Source organism: Panthera uncia, chromosome F1, assembly GCF_023721935.1.
Source record: "Panthera uncia isolate 11264 chromosome F1, Puncia_PCG_1.0, whole genome shotgun sequence".
In the NCBI taxonomy this organism is placed as follows: Eukaryota; Metazoa; Chordata; class Mammalia; order Carnivora; family Felidae; genus Panthera; species Panthera uncia.
The window spans coordinates 712,977-726,769 of NC_064813.1; the positions used below are offsets into that span (position 1 = coordinate 712,977).

At 65.3% G+C, this 13,793-nt stretch overlaps 1 protein-coding gene across 2 annotated transcripts in view; it reads left to right on the forward strand.

Moving 5' to 3' along the window:
• CAPN2 (calpain 2) overlaps positions 1 to 13,793 on the forward strand; it is a 37,425-nt gene that overhangs the window by 20,660 nt on the left and 2,972 nt on the right. For both annotated transcript variants that reach the window (XM_049633780.1, XM_049633781.1), the window contains exons 7-19: positions 982 to 1,067; positions 1,602 to 1,676; positions 2,131 to 2,291; positions 3,792 to 3,961; positions 5,226 to 5,237; positions 6,476 to 6,687; positions 7,763 to 7,799; positions 8,474 to 8,539; positions 9,409 to 9,466; positions 10,920 to 10,984; positions 11,640 to 11,708; positions 12,221 to 12,299; positions 13,473 to 13,589. In XM_049633780.1, coding sequence (XP_049489737.1) covers positions 982 to 1,067; positions 1,602 to 1,676; positions 2,131 to 2,291; positions 3,792 to 3,961; positions 5,226 to 5,237; positions 6,476 to 6,687; positions 7,763 to 7,799; positions 8,474 to 8,539; positions 9,409 to 9,466; positions 10,920 to 10,984; positions 11,640 to 11,708; positions 12,221 to 12,299; positions 13,473 to 13,589 — 1,207 coding nt within the window. The remainder of the gene's footprint in view (positions 1 to 981; positions 1,068 to 1,601; positions 1,677 to 2,130; positions 2,292 to 3,791; positions 3,962 to 5,225; positions 5,238 to 6,475; positions 6,688 to 7,762; positions 7,800 to 8,473; positions 8,540 to 9,408; positions 9,467 to 10,919; positions 10,985 to 11,639; positions 11,709 to 12,220; positions 12,300 to 13,472; positions 13,590 to 13,793) is intronic.

The window sequence follows — 13,793 nt, forward strand, 5'->3', positions numbered from 1 at the left end:
CCCCGTCTGCCCGTGGTCCCCGTCTGCCCACCGACCCCCGCTGCCCATGGTCCCCCGTCTGCCCACGGGCCCCCACTGCCCGGGTCCCCGTCTACCCACTGACGCCCGCTGCCCGTGGTCCCGCGTCTGACCGTGGGCCCCCACTGCCCGGGTCCCCGTCTGCCCGCAGTCCCCATCTGCCCACGCAGCGTCACTAGAAACAGGACAGCCCCACTGCCACGTACAAACCCCATGTCGTCTGACTTGTCCGGGGCTCCGTTTCTTTTAAACCCGGGACTTTTATTCTATTCTCCATCCACCACCCCCCACGCATCCGTTGTTTTATTTTGAAAAAGCTCAAGTCTGTGGAAAAGTTGCAAGAACAGTGTGATGCCCGCCCCAGTGCGGTTTCCCCAGACTCGACACCTAGGGTTCTGCACACGTCCTCCCTCCCTGTGCTGCTTTCCGAGCCGCATGGAAGGAAGTGTCAGACGCCATCACGCTTTGCCCCCGAATACTTCCACGGCCACCTCCCACGAGTGAGGACACTCTGTCACGTAATGCCATCTCCGTTCCCACGCCAACGAAAATAAACATCCACCCGGCAGCGGCATCTGACACAGGGTTCATGTTACGTGTTCCCAGCTGCTACAAAACACCCTTTGTAGAAACATCCCCCCCCCCCCCCCCCCCCCCGGGATTCACTGGAGATCCAGCCGGCGCACCTGCTTCTCAGCACCTTGTTTCTGCGACAGGTCGGGAGGCGCCGGGGGCTCCCGAGACCACAGCACAGTGAAGCTGAGGTTCGGGGTCAAAGACCCGGGTCCTCCCACAGCCGGCCCCTGGAGGGGTCTGGGGTCCAGCCCTTCTCCCTTTTCTGACTCCCTTGTAACATGGACCCCACCCCTCCTGGCTCGTGGAGAAGGGGCCTTGGGCCCGAGCGCGTCCAGGCCCGGCTGGAGCTCAGTGTCCCCCCTGCCCCTCCCTGTGCCCCTTCTGCAGGTAGAGAGTGGGGGGAGCCTGCAGAAGCTGATCCGCATCCGAAACCCCTGGGGAGAGGTGGAGTGGACGGGCCGGTGGAATGACAAGTGAGGAGAGGAGGCTGCGGGCAGGGGGAGGCCGGAGGCAGGCGGCTGTGCAGGAGCAGGGCCCCGGGGTCACAGGGCCGTGCACCCTCAGGCAGGTGCCCCTCTAGGGGCCACCAGCACATCCCAGCGGACTGGCGCCCTCGTCCAAGCCGGCGCTCCTGCCGTGAGCTCGAGGTCCACGCCTCCCTGGCTCAGCGTCCCCGCTGGCGGGCCCCGGGGGAGAACACAGGTTCCCGGGCAGGCGCCACAGGGGGGCTGCGGCCAGGTCAGGCCAGGTGCCTGCAGGTCAGCGACACCTTGGATTTTCTGTTCCCGTTAAAACGGGGCTGTCTGGTCCTGGCTGCCAATGCCGCCCCGTCTCCCCCCGGATTGGCTGTCTCCTTCCCACCACCGTCCAGGGCGACATCTGGCCTCACCCCCTCTGTCCCTGCGGCTCCTGGCCCTCGAGTGTGTCCCCAGGGCCTCCACTGGGGTCCTGGGGACACATCCTCGCCGGCACTGGTGCTAACGCCCTCCCGTCACATGGTTTTCCAGCTGCCCCAACTGGAACAGCGTCGACCCAGAGGTGAGGGAGAGGCTGACCAGACGGCACGAAGACGGGGAGTTCTGGTAAGCTTGCTGGAGGGGTCTGCCGGTGGGCTGTAGCGGGACATTAGGGACACGGGGGCCGTGGGATCTGCTCCCATCGTTTCAAATTCACCGTAAGACCCTGAATGGAGCCATTCGTCCCTCTCAACAAGGGGGTGGCACAACCCCTCAGAAAGCAGGAGGGAGTCCTGCAGGCGTGTCCAGATCCCGACAGAAACCCGAAGGACGGGGCCGTTCTCCCAACCAGTTCCGAGTTGTCCCCACACTCGAGAACCAGGCCTTTCGAGAGCAGGGCTGGGCCCGCGGGTTCACCGGTGGGCAGTGCCCAACGCGGCCCAGCGGGAAAGAGCTGGAATCCACGCCTGCTGGCCGCTCTGCCGGCCCTCACCGGCTCCTGGGCTGGCCTTGGGCGGAAGGTCAGGGTTCGGCAGCGTGCCCTCCCGTGACCGGGGCGCCCTCCCCCTGCCTCCGCCAGGATGTCGTTCGGTGACTTTCTGAGGCACTATTCTCGCCTGGAGATTTGCAACCTGACCCCCGACACCCTCACCAGTGAGTCCTACAAGAAGTGGAAGCTCACCAAGGTGGACGGGACCTGGAGGCGGGGCTCCACCGCGGGAGGCTGCAGGAACTACCCGAGTAAGGCTGCCCGCCGGGCCCTCGTCTGCGCTCACCTGGCCCCTGCCCGGCCACACCCCACACGCGGCCTCCCCAGCCCTAGGTTCCCCTGGGCCGTGGCCCCCACCACACCCCGTGAGGCCGAGCGTGGTCCCAGCTCAGGCCCACGGGCCACTTCGTCCACGTGAAGCCCAGGCAGCCCCGCCCTGCAGGGACCTCGCCCACGGGGCCGCTGCACACCCGGGCCCCAACCGTCGCCCGCAGCCCTCTTGCGCACTCGGGCCCGGCTCAGACGGGGTCCCCGGTCCCTCCCTCATTGACCCCTGACCTTCTGCCTTGTGGCCCAGGGCTCCCCTCCCCCCGAGCCGCAGAAATTGAGTCGGTGTGATATGACACATCGGGCCTGGGGACCGTCCCAAGTGGTGTATGTGCATTTGACCCCGTCCGTCTTCACGAGCTTCCACGGCGGGCACACTGCTGTCCTCTTCATCTTCAAGACGAGGGGACCGCCGCTTGGAGAGGTTAAGTGACCTCACGGTACCCCTCACGGGGACGTGATGCAGGCAGTCTGACCGTGGAGGCCAACGTGATGGTCGTGTGCCGATTCTCCACTGATGGGGAGACTGGGCTCCCGTGGCATCCCGGGCCACGGACAGGTGGTGGGACCTCGAGTTCTGGTGCTTTCAGTCCTTCCCCTCCAGCCTCCAGCCACCAAGTGGCGGTTCCAGAGGTGCTGGGGAGGCCGTCTGCCCCCGACAAGCCGCTCGCTGGATGCGGGGCCGGCAAATCTCTCAGGGGCCAGATGGGAAACATCTGGGGCTTGGTGAGCGTCAGTTTCTACCGCTTTTCTGTCAGCTCCGCTGCTGTCACCCGAAGGCCACCAGGCCTTCAACAACATGGCCGTGTTGTCATAAAGCTTTATTTACAAAAACAGGCGGCCAGGGGCCCTCCGAGCTGTAGTTTGCTGACCCCTGCACCAGATGATGCCTTTATTTCCCCAACAAAGTGTTTATCCTGTTAGGTGGGCAAGGGGAGTTGTTCTCAGACGTGAACGAGTCTCTAGGCCTTCCATAAGTGGACTTTGGAACTGGGGGGTGGGGGGGGAGGCAGACACACCCTGGGGTGGACAACGGGACACAGAAGAAGAAGCAGGAATTGTGCACAGGATGTTCCTGCCTCGGAGTTCACAGAGGGCGTGCGGGAGCGTGTGCCCCACAGCGCCCCAGCCCGGCCAGCTGGGCCTGGGGCGGGACAGGGGCCGCAGGGGCTCAGCCCTAACGCCCTGTTCCCGAGTGACAAAGACGAGCCAGCCTGAGGGTGGGTGAGAGAACCGTGCGAGGGAGTTTCTGACGTGGGTCCCCGTGGTCCCCAGGCACGTGCCGGCCGGCTCTCTCCATAGCCCCCCAGCACCCGCCCACCTGCCCACCCGTCTTTATGGGGCTCCCTCCCCCTCCCCGTGCGCACCTGCGGGGGCAGGGGCGGCCCCGAGTCCTCAGTGACCCGGCCCCTCTCTGGCCGCAGACACGTTCTGGATGAACCCTCAGTACCTGATCAAGCTGGAGGAGGAGGACGAGGACCAGGAGGACGGCGAGAGCGGGTGCACCTTCCTGGTGGGCCTCATCCAGAAGCACCGGCGGCGACAGAGGAAGATGGGGGAGGACATGCACACCATCGGCTTCGGCATCTATGAGGTGGGGGCAGCACGGGCCGCCCCCTTCCCTGCTCTCAGCCTCAGGGGACGGCCCTCCCCACGGGCACGGTGGGCCCCGGGGCCCCGCCGGGAGGCCGGGCCAGGGAAAGCAGGGCTTTTACAGCAAAACTCTGTGTGCGAGACGTGGCGGCCGGGCCGGGCCGGCGCAAGGAGACGCCCCGAGATCCCTGCAGCTGGTCCGTGTCCCCGGAGGTGCCTAGGGCTTGCCTAGGCCCCACAGCCGCTTTGGGGACAGTCTACTCTTTTTAGAGGCCTCCCGCCTCTTCTGAGACACCCCCCGCCAACTAGGCCTGGTGCTCTGCTTGGCCCACCGACCTCCAGGCCTAGAACAGAGCCCCCACAGGGGACACCTCGGGCAGGAACCGCTCCAGCGTCCGGCTGGGACCAGCTCAGGACCGGGAACGCGAGCTCTGTGCTGCCCGCAGGGGCTTCATTTCCAACCAAGTCAAAGCAAGGCCCGGCTCTGCCTCCCACCATGCCCGCCCCACTCCTCCCTGCAGCACGGCCCAGAGCCGCTCGGATGAGGAGGGGCGGTCCCCACATTCAGGGAAACCGCCGTGGTGGGGAGGGCAGCATGCCGCTGGTAGAGGTCATAGGTCAGACGCTCACTCATCGCTGGCAACGTGGCGCCCGTAACAGGACCCCGCCTGTAGAGTGGGTCACCTGCCATCGTTGTAGGCGTGCACATGAACTCTGAGCCCCTCGGCCTCTGAAACGGGAGCTGAGGACTTCCATTCTGGGACAAAGCGACCCCAGAGAAAATGCCAACGGGACGTGACACGGAGCCCACCCCCCGCCTCATGGGGGTGCAAAGCCGGTCCTGGGCTCTGGAGCTGGGGAGCACGGGGGGTCACTTGGTCCCCTTTAGAGACAAGGAAACTTTGGCAACAGAGGGAGCTGACTTGCCCAAGGACACACGGGCTGGGTGTGACGCCTGCTGGCTCCCAGCCTGGCGGGCACCCTCGAGTTGGGGGTGGGGAGACCTCAGCCAGGCGTTTCACGGCTCCGTGCCCCGGTTTTATGCTCCATAAATTAGCAATGGCGCTAAGGGCTCAGCCACATTGTTGCTGGGTCACGAGGTTTGTCCTCCGTGTGGGAACGGTTGGGGCCCCTTGGAAAATAATTACCGTGCTGAGTCACTTCACGTTGCTAGAGCTGCAGGGGACGGGGGGCCTCGGCCCATCACGGGGGTGACCTCGTACAGCTTCCGGGAATCTGAAGTGTGCTCTCCTTTGTGCCTGCAGGTGCCGGAGGAGGTACGTCTGGGAGACGCTGGCTCGTGTTCACCACCAGGCACGAGGCCCCGACTGCTGGCCTGGGGGGTCCCGGGAGGCCTGGGCAGGGCTGGTGGCTGGGGGCACCCTGGGGAGGTTGCTCAGGTCCCAGGGCCTGCTGGGCCGAGCTCAGGGCCAGGTCTCTGGGGAGTCCCTGCGGGGCACGGGTCAGCTCTGGGTGGACGACGTGTGGTCTGGGACGCAGGAGGCTCCCCGCGGAGGCCTGCAGTTCCCCCTAAAACAAGCCTGAAGGGAAAGGTGAGCCCCAGGACTGTGCCTAAGATGATGTGGGAGCCCAGGGGCCTGGATCCACTCCCCAGCCCTGCCATTTGCAGGCCGTGTGACCTCAAACAAGTTATGGGTCCTCTCTGGACCTCAGTTTCTTTTTCTTTTCTTTTTTTTTTTTTAATGTTTTAAATGTTTTATTATTTATTTCTGAAAAAGAGAGCATGAGCAGGGGAAGCAGAGAGAGAGGGAGGCACAGAGTCCCGAGCAGGCTCCAGGCTCTGAGCTGTCAGCACAGAGCCCGACGCGGGGCTCGAATTCATGCACAGTGAGATCACGACCTGAGCCGAAGTCGGACGCTTAACCGACTGAGCCCCCCAGGCGTCCCTCTCCATTTCTTTTTCAATAAAACTTGGTCCACCACCCACCTGGAGGGACCATAGCGATGAGGTGAATGGCGTGAGAGCGCGTAGTAGGCTCACAGCTGGCATTAGCAGGACTGATGGGAAGTACAGCAGCCGTGTGGGTCCATAAAGGCCGCGGCTGATCCAGTGGCCACGCGGGGTGCCCCCCTCCACCCCAGTGGTCCACACTGTCGGGCCGGGCAGTGCCGTCGGGGGCAAGCTGGGCTTCTCCGGATCGCTCTGGTGAGTTCCGGCCTCGCGGCGGCCAGCCCGACCACACCTGCCTTCCTGGCCCGGCCCCGTCCCGACTTTTGTTCACGTGTCACACACCACACAGCACTGATCCGACTCCTGCGGGGGGCCTCACGGCCGAGCCCCTCCGTGTGCAGATGGGGTCTCTGCAGAGCTGGGTGCACGCGGGACCCCCGCCGCACGTGCCCTGAGCCCCTCCGTGGGCATCTGTTCTCGTGGGCGGGAAGTTTGCGTTTGATCTGGAACGACGGGCACCGTCGCCTTCTCCGCGAGCGAAAACAATGCGGATTTGGGGCTCTCTCTGCCGTCTACTCCCTTCTGTTTCTGTTTGTCCCTCAGATGACTGGACAGACTAACATCCACCTCAGCAGAAACTTCTTCCTGACGCACCGGGCGAGGGAGCGGTCCGACACCTTCATCAACCTGCGGGAGGTGCTGAACCGGTTCAAGCTGCCGCCTGGGGAGTACATCCTGGTGCCGTCCACCTTCGAGCCCAACAAGGACGGGGACTTCTGCGTCCGGGTCTTTTCCGAGAAGAAGGCCGACTACCAGTAGGTGCTCCTGCCCTCCTCCCCGTCCCCATCCCCGTCCCCTGGAGCGCGGCGTCCTCCCTCCGGGTTTCTGCTCCGCGACACCCGCCCGCTTCCAGGGCGCAGCTGGAAGGACCTCAGCGTTACATTCCGGCGAGCAAAGAAATGAGCCACGCGGGGTATTCGCGGTTAGAAAGGGCGGCTGTGGAGCCTCGCGCAGAATCTGCTGTGGCAGCTGCGTCTCCGAAAGAGCGGGCTGTCACATTCGCCGTAACGGCACGGGTTGGACGGCTGAACCCGGGCACCTCACGGGGAGAAGCCGGGCCGCACCGTGTAATCCTTTCCGTCCAGCGGCCCTCGAGTGACGGCCTCGGTGGTCACTGGGCCCAGCGGTCCAGGGCCCCTTGTCAGGATGGCTCGGTTCCCGATGGCTCTTGCCCCGTTGGCCGCTGCCTCAGCCGCATCTATTCGGTTGGGCACCTGATTGCAGGAGACATAATCCTCCTCGGCGGCTTAAGCAAAAGGAGATTTACGGAGAAACACGGGGGCTTTGAACAGATGGGAAGCAGGGCACACGGCACGTGCTGTGTGGCCTCTACCTCGTGCCACGGGCTCCCATCAGACCCAGGACAGTGTGTCCGATGGGCCGGCTCAGGCCAGCCGCGGACACGGCGGCCGGGGCCCTCGGTGGACCAGTGGAGGGTCCCGGGGCCCAAGAAGGGCCCAGCGCCGCACACAGCACAGGGCACCGCCCGAGCTGCCCGAGATTCAGCTGAGACCACACCCCGGCCTCCGAGCAGGACACGTAGGCAGCAGGGACCTTGCAGGATCCCGGGGGTGGAAGGTTTCTGTGACAGAGATTCCCACAGAATCGGAGAGCGGGTGCCGGGGTCTGCTGTCCCCAAACGTGCTTCTCGAGGAGCAAGGAAGTCCCTGCCCGCCTCGGCCTCCTCCGTGCAGGGCTGTGGTCCAGTGACCCTGCCCGCCCCGCCCTGCGCTGCCCTAACAGTCACACGTGCCATCGGTCTTGATTTTGGCACCACGTGCTTCCCACCCCCACCTCCCTTCCGGTAACACAGCCTCCCTCTGTTTCCAGGGTGGTTGACGACGAGATTGAGGCTGACCTTGATGAGGTGTGTGTGACCTCCGGACTCGCCCGCTCTGCCCCTGACTGCCCAGGACCCAGAGGGGCCCCCCTAATCGCTAGGGGGCCCCAGGACCTCGTGCCCGCAGCTTGAAACTAGGGTCGCCCCCTGCACCTGCACCGGCCAGTGCGTGGCCCTTGACCATCCCCCCCCGCCACGGGACCACGGGCTTCTTGTCGCCACCTTTCCTGGGCCTCAGTTTCCTCATCTGTAGAATGAAAATGCTGGGTGACAAGATTTCTGAGGCTCCCGAGGGTAACACCAAGGGTCTCTGTTCAAATAGTGGTGAATCCTGAGGGCTTGGGGGTCCCAGGGCAGGCCCGACCACCACAAATCCCAAGTCCAGGAAGGCCACAGCCAACATGACGGAAGGCCCTTCCTCTGTCCCCTGTCCCCAGGGAGAGAGTGAATAGTCCAGAGGGCCACTGTCAAAGACCTTCTAGAACATTCCGGCTGGGCTCTGCTTCTGGATCCCCACTAGTGTAGATCAGGAAGGGCGTCCTGGTTGAGGGCTAGAGGAGACACCTCCGTGAGGACTTAACCCCTCCCTCAGGCTTAACATCCCTCTCTCATCCGCCCTTAATTCCTCACACTGCCCTTGGTCTCAAGCCCGCGGGAGGCGCCTCCTTGGCTCTGACCTGCTTCCGTATCCCCCCTTCCAGAACGATGCCAGCGAGGATGACATTGACGACGGCTTCAGAAGGCTGTTTGCACAGCTGGCAGGCGAGGTGGGTGTCTGCACACGCGGCCTCTGCCCTGCGCTGTGGTCCATTCGGAGGGACAGTCCCGTCCCCGACGCGACTCCAAAGGGGCAGAGGCAAGAGTAGAAGCAAGAGGTGTCGCAGGGGGACTGGGGCTCCTGCCCACACGGTGGGGCTGCCGCTTGGCGACTCCCTCTGGCCTTAGGGTTCCGGCTGCTTCCTGTCCTCTGCGTCCAGCTGGGATGTCCCTGATGTCCACAGAGACGCTCAAGGGACAGAAGGGTCGCACATTTCAAGAGCACGGCTCAGGACACAGTTCCTTCAGGCCCCCCCACCCCCACCCCTGCCACCGTCTGGCCCTGTCTGCCCAGCCAATCCAAACAGAGCTCTGGGGCCACCAGGTCTCTGGCCTCATGTCACAGACACCTGTTCCCGCTGGTCCGCGGCACATGGGCCCCGCCCCCACCCCTAGGAGAAGGGACTGTGGCCCATGGTGGTCTTGCGACTTGGGCTCGTCCCCCGCCCCTCCTCCCCTGTCCCCCGACACGAGGGCGTGTGTAGGCACCAGACCCGCCCCGAGAGCTGGGGCCTTAGAGGCAGAGCGGCGGGGAGACAGCCGGGCCCTCACCAGCTTTGCAAGGAGCCAGACCCGGGTTTCAAAGGGGAGGAAGGGGCGACGGGCGGAGGACTGGGATCAGAAGGGCGTCGAGTGGGACCGCACGCGTGGGTGGAGCGGAGGGTTCTCAACTGTGTCCACGGGGCCTGCAGTCCGCCGAGACGTGCTGCCTGCAGGGGGCGCTGGGCCCGCACATCACAGGCCCCGCCCAGTGCACCTGACGTGGGCGGAGCCTCCCACCACCGCCGGGCGGTGACCACGCTCTGCTTCGTGTCCACAGGACGCGGAGATCTCGGCCTTCGAGCTGCAGACCATCCTGAGGAGGGTGCTGGCCAAGCGTAAGTGCCCTCCTGGTGGGGCCCCGGTCCCCTCCCGGCCGCCGGTCCCCTCCCCGCCCGCACGTAAACACCCGCCAGCCCCCGGCCCCCTGAGGAACTGGGCAGAGGAGGCTCTGTGTGCCCTGGTCACTCAGGATCAGAGGGCCCCGGGTCGAGACCACCACTGGCTGGCTCTTGCTGGAAGCCCGTGCGCGGAGACCCTCGGGCTCTCTTGCTGCACCTGGAAAGCAGGAGCGTCACTACCTAACCCCGGAGGGTGGGGAGCCTCCAACTGGTGCCCTGCGAAGCTGCCTGAGCAGAGCCCGAGCTCCGCGTGGCGGCCCCTCCGACGGTCAGCTGGAAGGGGGGCGGAGCCGTGGATGGAGTGACACCACCTCACTGAGTAGCCGGGGTGGAAGGGTAAACGGGCCGTCTGGAACCACGGAACGGTGTGCAAAGCATCTCCCCAGCGTGCGTGTCAGGAGCCTCGGCCGACTGGCTCTTTACTCGGAGAGACATGGTTTCCCTTGAACTGATGAGCCAGGCCAGGGACCTGAGGGCCCAGAGGCGGCTGGCAGGCTCCTGGAAGAAGGGGTGAGGCCCAGAGGGGCCTGAGGAGGGCCCGGAACACCTGGAACCGTGTCCGAGTCAGAAACAGGCCAGGCCAGCCCCGGGGACACATTTCCTCCCCCGCAAATTATCACAAGAGCCGCACGGCCCTCAAAGAGACCGCCGTCCCCGCGCGGGTCTGTGTGAGGTCAGACCCCGCGAGCCTGGACGTCGCCGTGTCCTGGGCAGCAGCCCCGGGCGCCACCAGCAGCCGGCCTAACCCATGGCAAATTCCCTCACGGCCAGAGAAGAGCCTGGCCGGCCGCCCATCCACCGCGGAGGATGTGGGGAGGGATCCGCGCGTAACCGGTTCCTCCCCGGGCAGGCCAGGCGCGGACAAGAAGATGGTGCGCGTCCCGGAGGCCGCCAGGCACGAGTGAGGTCACAGGGCTGCTGAGGCGTGTGGCCGTCAAAGCCTCCTTGTTCCCACGCAGACGGAGGCGGAAAGAGCCGGGCCGCCCCGGGGCTCAGCCTCCCTGCCCCCGGCTGCCCGCTGACCCCTGCCTCTGCCCCGGCCGGGGAGGGGTCTGTGCCCACCGGGGCAGCTTCGAGTTAAGTGGCAGCCTTTACAAGGACAGGACAAGAGGGGGACCCCTCATGGAGTCCGGGAGGGACCAGGCTCCTACTTGTGATGAGGGTCTCCTGCAGGCCGCCAGCCACCCGCCGCAGCCACTCGGGACAGGTTCTGGTCCTCGGGGCACGCGCTCGTGTGGCGAATCACAGGCAGACGCCCCCCTCCCCGGCCCCTCCGACAGCCACCGGGCTGCTGTGGCCCTGGAGGGACGGATGAGCACTTCCTCGAGGGGGATCCCGGGGACAGCGCGGCTCTGTGGGACGTAACCGTCACTGGGACTTTGTCTTACAGGCCAGGACATCAAGTCGGATGGCTTCAGCATCGAGACCTGTAAGATCATGGTGGACATGCTGGACGTATCCTTCCGGGCGGCAGAGCCCAGACACGGCGTCTGAGACCCCCGCCCTGGGGGCTCTGACACCGCGCCCCGCCCGTCCGGGGGCCCCGAAGGGGAGTTGAGGAGCTGCAGACGAGGGGAAGCCGAGGGCCGTGTCCCAGGTCCCCGCACGGGAGGCGGCCGCTCAGCTGTGCCCGAGCGGCCGTGGAAAATACCCCGCAGACCAGTCTCCTCTGGTTGTGGGTTTTCCCGATCTGCGGGCGCGGGGCCCGCCCGCCGTGGGCAGCTCCTTCCCCGGCCGCCCGAAGCCTCCACTCGTGGCTCAGGGACAAGTCCTGGGCACGGATGCTCTGTGCTGCTCGAAGTTTCCTCTCGTGGGCTCACAGTGGTTGCCTCACAAGAGGCCTTAGAAGCACTGCAGAACGGAGGGGGGGGGGGGGGGGAGGCCTCTGCAGGTCATGTGACAGCTCGTTCTCACCGGGGCCGGGGCCCCCCGCATCCCCAGACCAACCAGCAAAGGTCAGGGTCGCCAGAGGCCTCCTTCTGGGCCCTCCGCCAGCCTCAGAGGCAGGCCGGGTCCTACAGCAGGAGCCGTCTGCAGATACGCTGTGGGCGTCAGCGCCATCCGGTGGAGGGGACGCACCCACGGCCGGGCTCTCCTTAACCGCGGGCAGTCAGATGGCAGTGGCAAGCTGGGGCTGAAGGAGTTCTACGTTCTTTGGACAAAGATTCAGAAGTACCAGGTGAGCGCCCGGGGGCCGCCGGGGGGCGGGGGGCTGTGTCGGGGTCGTGCGGTGCCCGTACAACCCTTTGCCAGGTGGGAGGGACATCCCCAGGGTGGCGACTGGACCCACAGAGACAGGCTGGCCACACGCAGACAGCAAAGATGAGCCCGCCTCCTGCCCTCGCCTGGCGCCGACCGGAAATGGGGTCCCCTAACAGCTGCTCCCAAAAGCGTCCTGGAGAAGCCACGTCGCCTTTTGTAACATGGGTTTTTAGCAGCTCAAGCACGACAGTCGGATAAGATAACGTGAGCCGTGGTGGCTGGCTGGTTGGCTGACGGGCGTATTGACAAACCGGCTCACGAGAGAGGCCAACACTATTAGCTAATTAAGGCAGAAAGGTGGGCGACTCTTCCAAGGCCACCGGAGGCAAAGCTGGGAAACCCGCGTCCGCGCGCGGCACTCGGCGTGAGCCAACTCGCTGCCTGCCTCGCTTTGGGTCATGGTTCTTGGAACTATTTTGCTCGTTCCAGAAAATTTACCGGGAAATCGACGTGGACAGGTCTGGCACCATGAACTCCTACGAGATGCGGAAAGCACTGGAGGAAGCAGGTAACGCCTCGTGGCTGTTTTCTCCCTTCCGTCCGGCTGCGGGATACGCGAGCGCTGGCTCCGTCCCGGCTCTGGGGTACGGGAGACTGTGCTCCGCACCCTGTGGAGGTCGGTGACCGTGAGACAAAGCGGGTGCTGGTTTGGTACAAACACGTCCTTTCCGTTCCCCTTTTAAAAGCTCCCCGGTAAAACGCTCTGCCCGCCATACCTTCCTGAATCTACATTTCCTCCGAGAGGCTGGCGGGGCGAGCGGGCCCCCGGCTCTTGCCAGGTGCAGGGCTGACATGAGGGTCTCTGCTCCCCCCTGGGGTGAGTCCCCCGCGGGCAACATAAAATCCCGACACAGAGACCCCAGATACCTGGATTCAGCGAGACCCACCTCCCCCCACGCGGTCCCAGTGCGAGGGGAGGTGCCCCCCGCTGCCGGGCCTTCCGGACTAGGACGGCAAGGCACCACGGCCGTGTTCTGGCAACGGGTGGACAAAAGGAGGGAGAGATGGGCTCCCCCCGCCGTCAGGCACACGACCCCCTGGCAGGACTGAGTCACGAGCCCTCAGTGTGCTGCAGGGGAGGCAGGAAACGTGGTCCTGATTTCAGGCAGCCGTGGCCCAGTGGAAATCCTGCCACGGGAACAGAAGTTATCGCTAATCTAGGACAGACGGTCTCTGCCATGTGCATCCAGGAAGTTAGTCTCCAGGGGATTCAGAGCTAAACAGCCGGGAGAGGAAGCACAGGGAGAGGTGGCCACGGGGACGGGCCACAGGGGTGGGGGTAGGCCACAGGGACAAGGACGGGCCACGGGGACAGGGACAGGCCACAGGGTCAGGGATGGGCCACGGGGATGGGCCACGGGGACAGGGACGGGCCACAGGGTCAGGGATGGGCCACGGGGATGGGCCACGGGGACAGGGACGGGCCACAGGGTCGGGGATGGGCCATGGGGGTGGGGACGGGCCACAGGGACAGGGACGGGGACGGGAGAGAGAAGCCTCATGGCAGCCTGCGGGGACAGGCAGAGCCAGGTGAGCGGTCAGAGTCGGGAGCAAGGGTGGGAGCGGCGGGTCCCCAGGCGAGCACCAGGGGATGGGGCGGCGGTGACGTGAGGGCCACGTCTGTGGCACGGGCGCCGTGTGACGCACTCCCTGAGGCCGCGCCCTCTTCCCCCAACTTCAGGCTTCAAGCTGCCGTGTCAGCTCCACCAGGTCGTCGTTGCGCGCTTTGCGGACGACGACCTCATCATTGACTTCGATAACTTCGTTCGGTGTCTGGTCCGGCTGGAGACGCTGTTCAGTGAGTGGCCGCTTGGGGAGAGGCCCGTCCCAGTTCTGTGCTTGGCGCAGGGGAGGCCGCCTGGAAGGGCGTGTGTGCGCGGTTGACTGTGCAGACCCTTGTGGGTGGAGGGAGGAGCTGGTGACTGAGCGAGGAGGAGGAGGTGGAGGGAGGAGGAGGGGGGAGGAGGAGGGGGGAGGAGGAGGGGGAGGAGGAGGAGGAGCA